The sequence below is a fragment of the Eleutherodactylus coqui genome, chromosome 2 (genome assembly GCF_035609145.1).
Source record: "Eleutherodactylus coqui strain aEleCoq1 chromosome 2, aEleCoq1.hap1, whole genome shotgun sequence".
Taxonomy (NCBI): domain Eukaryota; kingdom Metazoa; phylum Chordata; class Amphibia; order Anura; family Eleutherodactylidae; genus Eleutherodactylus; species Eleutherodactylus coqui.
The window spans coordinates 13,003,116-13,021,091 of record NC_089838.1 but is presented as its reverse complement, the minus strand read 5'-3'; the positions used below and the strand labels follow the sequence as shown (position 1 = coordinate 13,021,091).

General features: G+C 46.9%; 1 protein-coding gene across 1 annotated transcript in view; it reads right to left on the bottom strand.

Moving 5' to 3' along the window:
- Positions 1-15,131, bottom strand: part of LOC136609900 (E3 ubiquitin-protein ligase RNF213-like) — a 30,228-nt gene extending 15,097 nt beyond the window's left edge. The window contains exons 1-3 of the mRNA XM_066589188.1: positions 15,023-15,131; positions 1,186-1,313; positions 665-828 (exon numbers count right to left, since the gene is read on the bottom strand). Of these exons, the coding sequence (XP_066445285.1) occupies positions 665-828; positions 1,186-1,294 (273 nt within the window). The 5' untranslated portion in view covers positions 1,295-1,313; positions 15,023-15,131. The remainder of the gene's footprint in view (positions 1-664; positions 829-1,185; positions 1,314-15,022) is intronic.
- Positions 15,132-17,976: the final 2,845 nt, after the last annotated feature.

The following is a 17,976-nucleotide window of genomic DNA, read 5'->3' as shown; positions in this document are numbered from 1 at the left end:
ACACACATAAATACATAAACACACCTTAGCCTGATGCGGTACAGTTCGTTATCAAAACAAGTCAGCCCTTATGTGTCTGCATTATGCAACCATGCACCATGCCTCACATTAACCCTTTCCAATCCACTGTCTGACGTCTAAAGACATTCCGATTGAAGGCTGTACAGCTCTGATGTCCGAAGACGTCTGGCGGGGTATTTTTTTTACTGTAGATTACTGGTCCCTGTGTTGTCGGGGGCCTCTTCAGCATATCACATACCGCAGTACTGGCTCTAGCCAGCAGATGGCGACATTGTATAATGGCAGAAAGAGAAAGCCCCCTAGGAAACCCTGAATCTAAAATTGGATTGCAAAGGGTTAAGGCTATATTCACAAGTATGATTTTGGTCAGTAAAAAGGTGACCGTTTCCATGCAATTTTCATGCGAGCGCAAAACTCACGTTTTTATTGTGCGTTTCTCTGCTCTGCACTTCCAGGATCTTTTTTTCATGTGGTCTTTATAGTACCCCAGCATAGATATATAGATAGAGATATTATACATTGCAGTCACTTTCCTACTTATGTTCCCGCTTCTGAACTGCTGCTCTTTGTTTTAATTAAATGTGGGTCTTAATAAATTTTTCCCATAATATATAAAAAAAATACCCTAAGTGAAGCTCCTCACCTTTCTTTTCCTTCCCGTTGGAGCAGCCTCCGTCAGTGGCATCGGCTCATCCTCGGGTATTCTTGCCGGGTTGCAGCTAGTAACATTGCTTTCATCTACAACCAGTTCTTTTCCAGGCTCCAAGTTCACCTCAGTTTGAGGGCTCAGATTCTTGTTTGCATCATCTGCAGGGTGCGTTACATAACAAAACGTATTTCAGATACATCATACAGTATAAATGACTGCAAATACAGCCTAGTAATAGAAAAGCAGCAAACAAGTAAAGTAGCACAAAAGTCTAAAGTTGCAAACAAACAATTTGTATAAGACAGTTCAGATGTTGCTATATTCCACAGTCAAAACACAGCGCAAATGTTATCTGTACCGTCCGGCACACAAAGAGGACCTTCAGCTCTTTCTGACAGCCCCGTTCACTATTCCCAAGGCTGCAGGAAACAGCAGAATGACCGTTTGACCACTTCTGATGCCACATCTCAGCGCTATGGATAGTCCCTTTAATAAGAGATCATCTAATGTTTTACCTTGCATGACTGGATTGGTGGGGGCCGGTGTTTGCATGGGTTTCCCACACATACTGCAGAACTTGGCAGTTTCTTCCGGAAGTTCATGATCACAATTCAGACACTTCATCTTCTAAAGAGAATTCAACCTGTTGGACACATTTATTGTTTATTAGGAGCTACATAATACAGAACAATGGGCACATTTACTAACACTGGTTTACTAGTATGCGATACTAAGGGCTCATGTACACGGGCGTATTATGCTTATGATGCACGGCTGCGGTGACTTTCGTTGATCAATGCAAATGTGCGTGTAGATACGTGCGAGAAATATCTCTATTCCTCGGATTACCAGGCTGTGTAAGCCCTGTACTCTTACATAAGCAGTATAGAGAAACGCTGTCCATACTCAATACATTACATATGGGTGGCAATCGTATATGCACCCCTGTTATGAAACAGGGCAGGGAATTAAAAACAGAGAGAGCGGCACAGTGCATGACCGCATGAGTGCGATACATGGGTATGTGTAGTACGCCCGCTGCCCATATGCGGTCTCAGAACCGTTATATACATACACCAGTAAAATGCTGCAGAGACCCGCAGCGTTGTTCTGGTACGCCCGTGGACAGGAGGCCTAAAGCTTGGTTTTGGGGTAACAGAATCTTTTATGAAGGAAACTTTGAAGGGTGCCTGTCAGCAGTTTCAACTCCACTAAACTGACTAGGAAGCGGTTTCCGCGCTGCCCAAAACGCGGCACAACTTGGTACCACATTTTTGGCAGTGCTAAACACCCTAGCTACACTACCTAAGAGTTAAAAGAAAAAAAAAAAAAAAAGAGTCGATACCCACCATGCAGGTGCCATCGGGGTCTCCGGCGCCGCTCTCGGGACCTCTGTGCAGGCTGGCAGGCACTTGTCAAGATGGCAGAGGATCTTTTGCTAATGATGGGGATTGGAAATCCCCGCCTGCAGCAAGAGATTGCTCTGATTGATAAATGTAAGGTTCTGCACATGGGCAGGAGAGACGGATGTCACCAATATACACTAAATGGGGTACTGCTAGGGAAAAGTGAGATGGAGAAACACCTGCAGGTACTAGTGGATTGTAGACTAAACTGGAGCAACCAATGCCAGTCAGCTGCTGCAAAGGCTAATAAAAGTGTATTAAAAGAGGTATAGGGGTGAGGGACGAGAACATTATCCTCCCTCTATATAAGGCACTTGTCAGGCCTCACATGGAATACTGTGCACAGTTCTGGTCACCGGTGCTCAGGAAAGATATTACAGTGCTGGAGGGGGTTCAAAGAAGGGCGACTAAACTAATACATGGAATGAGAGGACTGGAATACCCAGAGAGGCATCAAAATTAGGATTATTTACCCTGAAAAAAAGTAGATTAAGGCGGGATTTCCGCCACTGAAAGCCTGCATAGGAGTACATTACACTACGCACTCCTATGCAGACGGCCGCGGCAAACAAACCGCGACATGTCCCATTTCTGTGCGGGGCTCGCAGAGCCTCGCACAGAAACGTCACTCACCCGGCCGCCAGCTCCGGTCTGCGCATGCGCCGGCTGCCAGTCAGCCGGCACATGAAAGAGCCGGGGCCGCCGGGCGCGGGTGAGTACGCGCTCCTCCCCTGCAGGCGCTTAGGTCAGGTCCTGCGGCGAGAATTCTTGCCGCCGGATCCGACCCGCCCGTCTGCAGGCGGCCTAAGGGTCGATCAAATAACCATGTATAAATACATGAGGGGACAATACAAGGATCTCTCCCATGATCTGTTATACCCCGGACTGCGACGGTAACAAGAGGGCATCCGCTACGTCTAGAAGAAAGCAGGTTCATTACCAATACAGAAGAGGGGTTCTTTACTGTAAGAGCAGTGAGACTGTGGAAAGGATAGAGGAGTTTAAGAGGGGACTAGATGCCTTTCTAGAGCGCTACGATATTACAGGATATATACATTAGGTGACCAGCAGGTTGTTGATCCGGGTCTTGCAGTCAGGTAGGAACTATCAAAACATTGATCCAGGGATTATTCTGACTGCCATTATGGAGATGGGATGGAATTTTTTCCTCCCAATGGGATAAATTGGCTTCTGCCTCATTTTTTTTTTTTGCCTTCCTCTGGATCAACCAGGGGTGGGGGTGGGGGGGGGGGGGGCAGAAACAGGCTGAATCGGCTGGACATAGTATTTTAGGCTGAAGGGAGACAATGTCACTATGTCTTTTAAACTTTCCCACACTGCATGCGAATATCCGTGGTCCGGTGGGCAGGCCCAAACCCTCTCTTCTGCCCGGAGCTTCTAGCATAATCCCGCCCACCCCGCTGCTGCGTTTCACGCCATCCATGCAGTGCTTTGAACTGTTACGCATGGGCCAAAAGTTTGTGGCCTACTGCATGCAAAGATCACTTTTGTGGGCAGATTCGTCTTTCCCTTCTGTGCATGCACGGTGTAATTTTGAGCCTCTATTAAAAAAGTCCACCTCATAGCTATTGTCAGTGGTCACATGCCGTCATCCGGATCCAAAGGCAGGGAAGTGAACCCCACTATTTTGCAGCCCCTATAAGTGGCATGTTTTCACCACCACTGGGTATAATACAAGGGAAAAAAAAAAATCAAGCCACTACCAGGGGGCGCCGTAACATAACTACGAAGAGCAGTACAATCCAGTATCAAGAACCAGTTTCTTCCTGGAGGATGTCGTATACCCTCTTGCTATCATCACAAACTCGTATATTAACCCTTTCCAATCCACTGTCTGACGTCTGAAGACATTCTGATTGAAGGCTGTACAGCTCTGATGTCGGAAGACGTCCGGCAGGGTATTCTTAGGCCTCCTTCCCACGAGCGTGACGGGCTCCGCCGCGTAATATTCCGCAGTGAAGCCCGTCACGGCGCCCCCCAGAGACCCCATACTTACCAGCGGAAGATAGCGTGAAGACGCTTCCCCGCCCACCGCCGTCGCGTCATGTGACACGCCCACCGCGTCACATGACGCGGCCGGCCGTGTCACGTGACGCGCCGGCCGCATCATATGACGCGCGGCGGTAGGCGGGGAAGCGTTTTTTCACGCTATCTTCCACTGGTTGCAGCGGGAGATAGCATGAACGGACGGCTTCCATTGACTGCAATGGAAGCCGTCAGCGCGTACACCCGCAGCAAATAGAACATGCTGCGGGTGAGAACGGGAGATTTCACGGTACGTAATTCCGCATCGTGAGCATTGTGCTATTAGGTTCAATAGAACCTAATAGCAGGGTGCAACGCAGCGGATTTTTGCCGCGGATTTACGCGGCGTAAATCCGTTCGTGGGAAGGAGGCCTTACTGTGTATTACTGGCTGCCCTGTTGTCGGGGGGCCTCTCCAGCATGTCCCATACTGCAGTACTGGCTCTAGCCAACAGATGGCGCAAATGTATAATGTCAGAAAAAGAAAGCCCCCTGGGAAACCCTTAATCCAAAATTGGATTGCAAAGGGTTAATATTTTGTTCTTTCCAGTCCTACTAAGAAATCCTCGACATAATACATAATTCTAGTAACAGAGAGACCTGTCAATCAGAATCTACAGGGAGGAGAAGGGCGGGGGAGCAGTGAATATATGAATATTAAGGAATTCATTCAGACTCTTCACTGCCTGGAGCTGCAAACTTTTATAAGGGTTATAAGGATATGTTCACAGGGAGCAGAAATGCTGCAGATTTTCCATAGCTGCAAAATTATTGTTGCAGATTGTGATTCCAAAATCAGCTGCACGTCCGCGGCCGATATCAGCCTGCCAGCGCTCCTCTCATCTCCCACTGCTGCAGCAGTATGCAGCATACAGCGGCAACTGCTACTGAGTGCTGTTGCTGGTCATGTGATGTAAAAGTGACATCTCATGACATGAACACCAGTGGGGGCGCTCAGTACCAGGTGCCTCTGTGCAATGCGCTCTGGGTTCAGCAGCGAACATGGGGTTTTCGATGTGGGAATACTGAGGAATTTTCTGCTCTGTGTGATCATACCCTAAAACTGCTCAGCGGATCTGTAGAAGTGACGGACTGCAGATATCAGCTCATCCATCACAATACGCTGCTGCCCGCAGCTGCCCAGCAGTTTCCCTTTAAACTGATGGCCCATATTAAAGGGGTTGTCCCGCGCCGAAACGGTTTTTCCTTTTTTTTTTTTCAACCCCCCCCCCCCGTTCGGCGCGAGACAACCCCGATGCAGGGGTTAAAAAAGAACACCAGAGAGTGCTTACCTGAATCCCCGCGCTCCGGTGACTTCTTACTTACCTGCTGAAGATGGCCGCCGGGATCCTCTCCCTCGGTGGACCGCAGGGCTTCTGTGCGGTCCATTGCCGATTCCAGCCTCCTGATTGGCTGGAATCGGCACGTGACGGGGCGGAGCTACACGGAGCCCCATTGAGGAAAGAAGACGACCCGGACTGCGCAAGCGCGGCTAATTTGGCCATTAGACGGCGAAAATTAGTCGGCTCCATGGAAACGAGGACGCTAGCAACGGAGCAGGTAAGTGAAAAACTTCTTATAACTTCTGTATGGCTCATAATTAATGCACAATGTACATTACAAAGTGCATTAATATGGCCATACAGAAGTGTCTAGACCCACTTGCTGCCGCGGGACAACCCCTTTAAGGATAAGACGGAGAATTTTCTAGTTCTGGAAAACACAACTTTGATCACACCAACCCCAACCAATGAGAGCGGTACATGTACAGCACTAGTCAGGTGTCACTGTATGAAGGGAGCGAGCCCAACCTGTATAAAGCAGCTGTCAAGACAGCCAGTACTCAACCACAATGGCCGAGATCAGAGAGAACTCAGATCCCGGCCATTAATTCTTTAGATGCCACAGTCAGTATTGGCAGCAGCGTTTAAATGGTCGGCCAGAAGTGGCTCCCTCTCTCGCCCTAATGAGATCGCAGGGTGCCATTTGGTTACAATGGCAGCCAATGATTTCTTACTAAGCCCTGCCCATTTAACATCAGAAACTATACGGTGGCCACGCAAAAAACAAGTCCGACCGGCTCCTGCTCCATTCCAGGAGCTTTAATCCTGTGCCGTACTTCTGCTATCGCCGGGATATATTTACCACACTTGCTCCTCAAAGAGTTAATTCTGCTTTCAGCTTAGCTTAATGTAAAACAACAGATCTGTTTCCTTAGCCTGTGATCATTCCTTCTGGGAATTCTCAGCAACGGCAGAGGGACACATAGACTTCTAAAGGGTTATGCGACCAGGAGAGGATCTTCGCACCCGGACCGCCACCGATTTCAACTTTTGCTGTGTGGCTTTGACATGTCAGAAGTTTTTGGAAAGTCCAGTTACACTTTAATGTATCCGTTTGGCTAATAAAATACTTCACAGCGCATACAGTCTAACTTACTGATCATCATTATCAAGCACAGGAAACAAACAATGCTATAATTACCTGCAAAGGCTTCTGGCGGCGGCTGCGGCCAACCTGTGACCGGCTATCAGACTGAGCCGGCTACCACTCCCTGACTAGCTGGAGTTACAGCTTTCTAACTGATTTAACTTTCGGTTTCCTTTCTGACTTTGGCCCTCCCAGTTCTTCCTTTCTTGCTAGAAGTGTTAACCCTTTGATAACCAGGCCTGTTTGGGGCCTTAATGACATGTCTTTGGAAAGGGGTGGTTGACGCTCTTTGGGGGGGTACACAATTTCTCATTCATTTATACAATTTTAGCCATTGTTGGCATTACTCTTACTGAATATCCTGTAAAATGAATCCTTCGGGTCATTCCGGTGGCGTGAATAACTGATCATTTTTTTTCTTTATGGAATATACGCGCAGGAAAAATGTAAAATCGTGCCCCTTAACAGCCTCCGTATAAAAGGCACACTGACAATCGTTAAGAGAATAAAGCCATATTGCAATTTCGGGAAATCCATATTATTTATAATAAAAAAAAACTTTGAAGGTCTTTCCGGGACTAGACTATCCTGAGGATGGGTCATCAATAATGGATCGACAAGAGTCTGCCGCCACCCGCTGACTGAAGAGGCAGCAGCGATCAGGTGAGCGATTTGGCCTCTTCTAATGCCTCTGACATCACCTCCATCGGTCACATGATCTGTAAGCTGCTCAGTAGCATTCAAGTGAATGGGACTGAGCTGTGCAATGCCAGGCACAGCTACTATACAACATATGGCACAGTGCCCGGTATGGACTGAAGACTCACCTGAGCGCCTCTGTGACTGCAATCAGTGGTGGGCTTCCACTAATCAAATCCTGCAGATTGAACATCAAGAACCTAGTCCCAGGAAACCCCACGGAACAATTATCCAGTCTACTTTTTGCATTAACTCCTAATGGTCATAAAGCTCTCTCTACTTGCTGCCATTTAAAGGGGACCTTCATTGTGTCCTCCAGGGGATAACAATACGCCCTGCGGAGGCCCACCCACCGATGGCTACATGATCATGCCGATACAAGAGCAGGATTACCGCTTGTCAGCTGCTTGCAGTCACTCCGTGGACAGCAGACGGCCCCATTGTAGCCCATGAGGCGATACACATGGAGGTTTTCTTACATGGACCCAATGAGCCGTGCGCCTGTTTTTCCATGATTTCACCAAGACGTTTACAAGAAGTAAACAATGAAGATTTCTATTGAATGACTACAAGCAGAGATCCTGAAAACTGAGGAAAGGCAACAGAAAATATGCTGGAAAATTGTAGAAAAAAAAATAGTGGCTGAAACTGTAAGTTCCCTCCCAGAGTTTTCATTTCCAAGAATGCTGAGTAAGCAAGATCAGAAACGAAACTAAATGCTTCACGTGTTCTTGTAACAGACATATCCTGCTGCAGGAGGATGTAACCTGACTTCTAAAGACCCGTTCACACAGGCAGATTCAGTTTTGGTCCATAATATACGTGTTTTCATAGACAAACTCTGTGTTGTCATTGTGTTTTTCATACGCAGAAAAAAAACACGCAAGAAGGGCCCAATGATTTCTCCTGCCCTCAGGCGTAAATGCGCACATGTATCATACGTATTCATTGTGTATTTACGTGATCCTACTGAATTGAATGGGCAATGGGGCTGTAATACGCATGCCTGAATACAGCAAATTAATGGGCTCTCTGTATGCAGGCAAAAAATATGTGCATAACACGGAGATCAAATGCACCGCTGTGAATGAGCCCTATATATAGGCGGCTTCTGCTGCTATTGGTTAGGGCTCATACACGTGGGCATATTTGTGTTCCGTATCACCCATGTATTTTTTAGGCTTGTAATACCTCTCTGCTGCATTTGACACTGTCAAAACACCTCCCTGCTATACTCCGCTCTATCAGCCTAAAGGGCCTTTACACACTAGTGCAATGCGATTTTAACATTAGAGAGTACAATAAAAAAAAAAAAAAAAACACAGCGATAAAAAAAAAAAAAAGCTAGTGCGTAAAAGCCCTAAGGCAGGGTTCCCCAACTCTAGTCTTCAGGGACCACCAACAGGTCAGGTTTTCAGGATTTCCTCAGTCTTGCACAGGTGATGTAATTATTGTCGGTCCTCAGACATTGCCACATGTGTTCTTACTATAGCAGTGTTACCCAACTCCAGTCCTCAGGGACCGCCAACAGGTCATGTTTTCAGGATTTCCTCAGTGTTGCACAGGTGATGTAATTATTGCCGGAGCCTCAGACATTGCCACAGCTGTTCTTGCCATAGGATATCCTGAAAACATGACCTGTTGGTGGTCCCTGAGGACTGGAGTTGGGGACCGCTGTACTATAGGATATCCTGAAAACATGACCTGTTGGTGGTCCCTGAGGACTGGAGTTGGGGAACTCTGGCCTAAAGGACACTGCTCTCCTCCTACCTATCTGACTGCTCCTTCAGCGTCTCTTTTGCTGGCTCAACCTCCTCTCACTGTCGGGGTCCCCCAGGGCTCGGTCCTTGTCCCCCTTCTCTTCTCTATATATACAACCCCAATCGGGCTAACCATTCGCAGATTCGGCCTCAAATATCACCTTTATGCTGACGACACCCGGCTATATACCTCTTTTCGTGACATCTCTGCACCGTTCCTTCAAAACATCTCTGACTGTCTGTCCGCTGTCTCTAACACCATGTCCTCCCTCTTTCTCAAACATTACCTTTCAAAAACTGACCTCCTTGTCTTTCTGCACCCAACCAACCAACCTCCCGCCAACATCTCCATATCAGTAGCTGGCACCACCTTATCCCCCAGTCAGCACACCCGCTGCCCAGGGAGTCACATTGGACTCGGACCTCTCCTTTACCCCCCACATCCAATCTCTGGCCCGAAACTGCCACTTGCACCTCAGGAATATCGCTAAATCCTGGCCGTTCCTCACCATGGGCACGCTAAAGACTTTCGTTGTTGCCCTCATCCACTCCAGACTCAAGTTACTGCAATTCTCTGCAAATTGGCCTTTCCCCTCCAATCCACTGTAAACGCTGCAGCTAGACTCATCTTTCTATCCAGCCACTTCTCAGATGCCTCTGCATTATGCCAGTCCCTGCACTGGTTGCCCATGTACCATAGAACTCTCCATGGTGCAGCACCACCATATTTCACCTCCCTGCTGTCCATACATTACCTAGCCCGCACATTTCGCTCTGCCAACACAGTCAGACTAGATCTTCTCCTAATATGAACCTCGCATGCTCTCCTCCAGGATTTCACCAGAGGAGCACCGATCCTCTAAAACGCTCTACCCCAAGACATCCGGACAATCCTTAACGCTGATTGAATTTATGCATATTTATTAAAGGCGCCAAAATTGAGGAAATTTTGAAAAAAATTGTCATTTTTTTCAAAATTTTTAATTGCAATATCTCCATATGTGCGGACATACTGTACACATTTTTGATAAGATAAATATTTCCATCAGTTTACTTTATTCTGGAAGCACATTTGAAAAACGCTTTTTTTTAACCATTTAGGAGACATACAAATTTAACATCAATATTTTGAGTAACATTTTGTTTTCCTACACCAAGCCAAGATTGCAAAGGCTCATGGGTGTCGGGGCTTTTTCACACAGGCGTATTTTTCATCAGTATTTTGTGAGCCAAAACCGAGAGCAGAACTTACAGAGACAAAGTAGAATGCAAAAATGTGCATTTTCTTCCGTATTTTGGACCCATTCTTGTTTTTGGCTCACAAAATACTGATGAAAAATATGCCCGTGTGAAAGAGCCCTCAGAATGATAGATGTCCCCACAAATGACCCCATTTTAAAAACTACACCCCTTAATGTATTCACTGAGGGGGGTCAGGGGGATTTTGACCCAATAGTTTTTTTTTCAGGAGTTACTGCAATTTAGAGGAGGAAAAAATTACATTTCATATTTTTGCAAATATGTCATTTTAAAGACAGGTTTTTTTTCTACAGTGCACATGAAAATGAGGATTTGCATTCCAAAATGGATCCCTCTGTTTGTCCCGTGTTCAGAAACATACCCCTTGTGGCCCTAATCTTATGTCTGTATGCACAATGGGGCCCAAAATGAAAGGAGCAGCCGGTGCATTTCAGAACAGACATTTGGCTTGAAGATGATTTAGGCCCCATTGCCCACTTGTAGAGCCCTTGAGCCGCCAAAACGATGGAGAACCCCCACAAATGACCCCATTTTGAAAACTAGACCCCTTAACGAATTCATCTAGTATTTTGACCCCACAGATTCTGACTGAATCTAAGCAAAGCAGAAGGAAAAAAAGTATGATTTTCATTTTTTTGGCTATTGTGTGAATAAAGACTTTCACCCCAAAATGAATCCCTCTGTTTGTCTCGTGTTTAGAAACATACCCATTGTGGCCCTAATCTACTTATAGGAGACAGATGGCTAGGCCTATAATGGAGGGAATACCCGTTGGATTTCAGGGCACAACTGAGCGGAATTGTGTAATCCAATGCATTTGATCGAAGCGCATTCGGAATCGGCAATTTCTATCCGGTCATGTGAGACCAGGCTAAGGTAGATTGTTACCTTTTTAACACATAACCGGGGACCGCTCCACGAGGCCACCGGTCACAGCTCCAGGCTCTCGGTGACCTTTGGTAGCCGGGAGTAAGGAGATTTTAAATTTCCTGGGCTCCCCGCCTCCTCTACATGTTTCCAGCATATTGCCAGCGGGCACATACGCAGAAGTCAGGGAAGTGTCATGGAGGAGGATCGCTTCGGGGTTTAAATGCGGAGGCCTCCAGGAAGAACTTTTGATTACATCAGTGAGGGGAGATGAAACTTCAACTTTTTTTTAAACTTTTATGTGATCGCCATTATCCATTGAATAACGGCGATCACGTGACCGGAGACCGCTCACCGCAGCCCCCCGTGACATCTCCAGGCTCTTTGCTACTTTTAGCAGCCAGGAGCAGGGAGATTTACAATTTACCAGACAATTCTTGACTTTTGCGCATGCATCTGCCACTTTGCTGACGGGGTGAGGTCCGTGGATGAAAATCAGATTGGGGGACAAATCTTGGGACCTTAGGTAGGTAATTTCATCTCGCCTCACGGATATGATCTGTAAGGGAAGATGAAACTTTAACTTTTTAAAAACTTTTTAATCCCCATAGCAAGCATTTTCACGGCCCTGGGGATCAAAGCCCACTAAAGCAAGATGCAAAAAGTCTGTGGTGTGGTCACTAAGGGCTTAAATGTACCCCAGAATGGTACCAATAGAAACGGCAACTCAACCTACAAAAAACAAGACCTCAAACAGCTCTATTGGTGTAAAAATAAAAATGTTACATTGTGCAAAAATAGTCACACACAGAAAAAACATTTAAAATTTGTTATTGCCATATCAATTATTGAGTAATCGTAACAGTGTCATTTATATTATATAATAATAGACTGCTGTATTATTAATCCCTTAACGCTGGAGGCGCACATTTACGTCCTGCAGCGTCGGGATATGTATGAAGAGAGAATGCGCGTCAGTCTATCTTCATATAAAGCAGGCGCCAGCTGTTTCTTATAGGCAATACCTCCGATAAGCCATGCGGCTGATCGGAGCCGTTAACATTTTAACGATGTTCGGGGGTCACATATGGCCTCCCTGCGATGAGATTTCAGGTAACCGTGTGGGTGTCATGGCAGCCGGGGGCATTCTGAAAGGCCCCAGGACTGTCTTGGCAGAATGCTTATCAAGCTATGCCAGTGGTGGCTTCATAGGCATTGCATCATACTGCAGTTGCGATCAAAGCATCGGTAGTTGTTGTGCCCTGTGGCACCTAAGAAAAAAAGTAAAGATCAATAAAGTTTTACTAATTATTAAGAATGAAAAACAAGGAATAGAAGTTTTTTGTTTTTTTTAAAAAGCCCTTTTGCCATAATTATAATAGAAGAATCTAAATCATAGAACAAATATACATATGTGGGGTATTAGTGTATCTTGACACCACCAGACGTACTGGTGGAGCCAAGATACAAGGAATTTGATAGGGGGTTGTCGCCCCTGTTCCTTATTGGCTGCCCTGCATTCTCTCCAAGAGCAGGAGGTGTCACGGCAAGGAAGGATCAGCAGGGACAGTCACAGTGCCCCGCTACAAAGCAGGGGAGCTGACAGCGGGGCCAGCAACAAAAGCTGTGAAGGCCAGAAAAGGGGCGCCAGGGACAGTGACAGCAGGGCTGTTGGGACGCCGGCTACAGTCACCGCAGGGTCAGAAGCAGGACCTGTGAGTCCGAAAAAAATAGGACAGTGGCGTGCAGCCAATCACAATCAGGGGGCGTCAACCCCCTGTCAAACACCTTGTATCTTGGCTCCACCTGTACTTTCGGTAGCGTCTAGATACACTAATACCCATATTTGGTATTGCTGTGTCTGTAAAAGTCCAATCTATCAAAGTAGCGCATTATTCACCCTGCACGGTGAACGCCATCTGAAAAAAAAAAAGATAAAGAATACCATAAATGTGCTTTTTTGGTCACCCTGTCTCCAAGAAAAAAAATGCAATAAAAAGCTATCAAAATGTTGCATGTATTCCAAAATGGTACCAACACAAACTACAGGATGTCCCTCCAAAAATTAGCCCTTACGTAAATATGTAGACTGAAAAATAAAAAAAGTATTGCAAGCAGACGTTGGCAGTAAATATTTTTTTTTAATTAAAAATCTTTGAAAAAAGTAGTACAATAAAAAACAAACAAAAAAACTGTACTGTAATTGTACTGACCCATAGAATAAAGTCATGTCATGTTTGTTGCAGTTTGTGCGCCGTAGAAACAAGACGCACTGAAAGATGGCGGGATTTCCGTTTTTTATTTTACTTCCACTTTTTTTTTTAAGTTTTCAGTACATTATATGGTACATTAACCCCTTAATGACATGGCCTATTTTGGCGTTGAGGACCAAACGATTTTTTGGTATTTTTCCATCTCCATTTTTCAAAAGCCATAACTTTTTTATTTTTCCGTGGACGCGGCCGTATAAGGGCTTGTTTTTTGCGTGGCGATCTGTAGTTTTTATCGGTACCACTTTTGGGTACATAGACAATATCGTAAAATTTTTAATTTTTTTTTTTATGATAACAGGGAGATAAACCGCATCAATTCTGCCATAGATTTCTTTTTCTTTTTTTACAGCGTTAATCATGCAGCATAAATGACACACTAAATTTTTTCTGCGGGTCGGTACGGTAACAACGATACCAAAATTGTTATTTTTTTTTAGGTTTTTACACTTTTTTGCAATAAAACCCCCTTTTTTGTGAAATCTTTTTTTTTCTCTATAGCTGCATTCAAAGTCCTGTAACTTTTTTATTTTTCTATGTACGGAGCTCTATAAGGGCTTATTTTTTGCGAGACGAGCTGTAGTTTTTATTGGTACCATTTTGGGGAATGTACGGCTTTTTTGATCACTTTTATTGCATTTTTTGTGAGGCATTTTGCCTCTGTTTTTTAGCGTTTTTTTTTACGCTTTTTGTCGTACAAAATAAAAAGCGTGTTCAGCTTTTTGTACACGTCGTTACGGACGCGTCAATACCCAATATATGGGGTTTTAATTTTTTTTCCCTTTTTTTATGCTATTATTAGAAAAAGCATAAACAAAGGGGTTTTTTTTTACATTTTTCTCTTTTTTACACTTTTCTTTTCTTTACACTATTTGAGTCCCTCTGAGGGACTTGCAGCACTGTGCCTATGATCGCTGTTATAAGGCATGGCAGAGCTAATGCTCTGCCATGCCTTATCGCTTGTACAGCGATTATAGGCACAGGCAATACAGGACGCCAGTGTCTGGCGTCCTGTTGCCATGGTGACAGCCCGGGCTCTCGTGATGACACAGCGAGAGCCGGCCGGAGACACAGAGGGATCGCAGCAGGGAAGGGGTTAACAGCGGGGCGCGCATCTCCGATGCCCCCCCCCGCTGCTGCAGCGGGACGCCGGCTGTGACTGACAACCGGCTCCCGCTGCGGGATAGCGCTGGATCTTATGTGATCTCGTGCTATCCCCAGGACGTACCGGTACGTCCTGTTGCGAAAGTACCAGGCTCCCAGGACGTACCGGTACATCCTGGAGCGGGAAGGGGTTAAATAGTACCAATAAAAAAATACAACTCATCCCGCAAAAAAACAAATTAGGGGGGACCAAAAAAAAAAGGCCACGTCATTAAGGGGTTAAAAAAAAACCGTGTTGTTATAACTGCCCCTTATCTCGCCTCCTAAGCATATAATAGTTAAACAACACATTATAGGTATCCCAAAGGACTGTCATAATTACACTTTGTCCTCATTTGGATGAATAACAGGATGGTTTCCTCTGCATCATGATGAACTTTAGTAAACTTTGCATCTCCTCCTGCCGCTCAGTGATCGGAGAGGCACACATCACTGCAGGCCTGCGGATTACCTGCTTCAATGCCTTGTGCTTGCCAGCATGTGCCAACCTGCCATCAGCGCACACTATGTGCCAGTGAGCGTGCAGTCTGCTAGGAGGCTTCACCCCAGCCACAGGGATCAGAGGCAAGCAACCCACCTGCACAGCACACAGCACTTCCGCCTTCAGAGGAGAACTACAAGTCAAGTGACCCTCCGCAGCCAACCAGCACTGACTATGGAGATGTACGACTCACTGGGAATCCCCTGGCTTAAAGCTGCAGGACGCTGAACATCCCTGACTGGGACCTACAGTCAAACCTCTAGTTTTGTTTGTAATCCGTCCGAAAGCAATCGGCCAAATTGACACCAATGAAACTGGAGGCCATTATTTCCATAGGAATCAATGTGAAACCAATTAGTTTGTTCTAGACATTCTAAACAACACCAAACCACATTTAATAGAGAATAAATACCAAAACCAATAACAATAATAAGTCAATATGAAAGGCTACTGTAAAGAATAAAAGAACATTTAACAAGTTATTGAACATTTTACTGTGTTTTATCTGTGCTGTTACATAGGACTGCAGGCCACTTCTACTACATCATCTGTCCTCAGCGTTATCACTGTGTTCTCTGTGGTGTTACATAGGACTGCAGGTGACATCATTATCTGTCCTCAGCGCTATCACTGTGTTATATGTGCTGTTACATAGGACTGCAGGTGACATCTTTATCTGTCCTCAGCGTTATCACTTTATCTGTGGTGTTACATAGGACTGCAGGTGATATCATTATCTGTCCTCAGCGTTATCACTTTATGTGTGGTGTTACATAGGACTGCAGGTGACATCTTTATCTGTCCTCAGCGTTATCACTTTATCTGTGGTGTTACATAGGACTGCAGGTGATATCATTATCTGTCCTCAGCGTTATCACTTTATGTGTGGTGTTACATAGGACTGCAGGTGACATCTTTATCTGTCCTCAGCGTTATCACAGTGTGTTTTATGTGGTGTTACATAAGGCTTCTACCCCCACTCTCCGGAGCCAGCCGCCGGAGGATGGGGATGCTTTGCAACCGGCTACCCAGGAGGGGCTGAGGAGATCTAGCAGGAGACGCAGCGATGTGTCTCCTGCATCCCTCCTGGAGACCACCCGAGGTGGCCGTTGGACTAGCAAGGGTGAGGGACGGCAGCCCTCCGGGACCTTGGCTGCTGGGACTTCCAGCAAAGGCCCTCCTGGAGCCAGGCCAGGTACTTCTGGGGGAGCCCCCAGTCTTACCATCGAGCACTGGGGGACACTGCAGCCTAGGGAGGATGTTAACGTCTTTGCTGCCAGGCTCGCTTCAAGGACCCAGGAGTACCGTGAGGCCGGTAGCACCATCAGAAGGCTTCAGGAGGAGTTAAAGGCAGCCAGGTCCCTGGCCAACAATTCAGGTGGGTCAAGGAGGGCCCAATACAACCAGGCTGTCCAGGAATTGAAAAGCGAGATCCTCACCCTGGTTGAGAGGAGGGCGATCATCTCCAAGGGTGCAGGTCCCTTCGCTAAGGGCCTAGTTTCCAACATGGAGCAGGTCCCTGCTGGAGGACTGCAGATAGCGGACAGTCAGCAGTCCCTGTGCAGTGACCTTCCAGCCGGGCAAGCTACTATTATTTCAAGCTCAGACTCCTCTGGGGAAGAGGGCGAGGACAGCGGATGGGGGGGGGGGGGGGGGGGGGGGGACTAATGGCGTACATAAGTCAACTGGAATCGCCTGGAGGCCTGGAGGGTCTCTATTTTGGCAATGACCTTCCTGAGCGAGACCCCCAGGCTAAAAAGAAGAAAAGCGGCATGGGTAGCCCCCGAGTCCAACCCAGCCTGGACTCTGCTAAGGTGGGTTCAGTGCAAAGGAAGGGGGAGAGTACTAAGCATCCTGATCCAACCCCCCCCCCCCCCCCCCGGTTCATAATGAAAGGAGGGGTGACGGGCAGAAGCTGGTGTCTGACAGCAAGATTCCTAAGAGTGGGGGTCATCCGGCGTCGGATGATCCAGGTAAAATGTCAAAAAAAGCTGCGAAGGTGGGGGGTCATCCGGCATCGGGTGGCCCCCAGAAAGGCCCTGCGGTGGGCCTAAGTAAGGGGGGTCACCCAGCATCGGGTGATCCCAAAGGTTCACGGAAGGTGGGGGGTCATCCGGCGTCAGGTGGCCCCCAGAAAGGCCCTGCGGTGGGCCTGGATAAAGGGGATTGCCCGGCGTTGGGTGATCCCAAACATCCTGGGAGGTTGGGGGGGCCATCCGGCGTCGGGTGGCCCCAATAAGGGCCCTGCGGTGGACCCCCCAAAAAGTGGTTACCCAAAACGCCGGAATTCCTTTGCGGGGGTGAGGATGGACCCGGGGGTGCTGGACCCGGCCTCGAGGACAGTGGCGTATGCTGATGACATTACTATCTTTGTCTCCTCTCATGAGGGGGCGGGGTGGGTGATGTCGGAAGTTGTCCGCTACTCGGAGGTCTCCGGGTCAAAAATCAATCGGGAAAAGTGTGAGAGTCTCTGGCTGGGAGGGGGAGATCCTGCTTTTGATCTTCCGGACGCTCTCCCAGAACCCCAAGATTCCGCTAAAATTTTAGGCATCGATTTCGACCAAGGGAATTATCCCGAGAAAACTGAGAAGGCAGGTTGAGGAATGCCGCTCAAAAGGTGGATCAATGGAAAGGGTGGTCTTTGACCCTGAGAGAAAGGGTTTGCTGGATCAAGACTTACCTGCTCCCTTTGTTAATGTACCTGGGAAGTGTCTGCATTTTGCCAGAACCTCTTTGGTCACGGGTCTACAGCCTATTCTTCCAGCTGTTATGGGGGAATAGGTTGAACCCAGTCAAGAGGGAGGTTACTTACCATACGAGGAGACTAGGCGGGTTGCGTATGGTCAACCCAGTGGTATTCCTCGTGAATACCTTTTTGAAAGCTAATATCGCAAACCTCTGGAATGAGAGGACTCCTCTGTGGG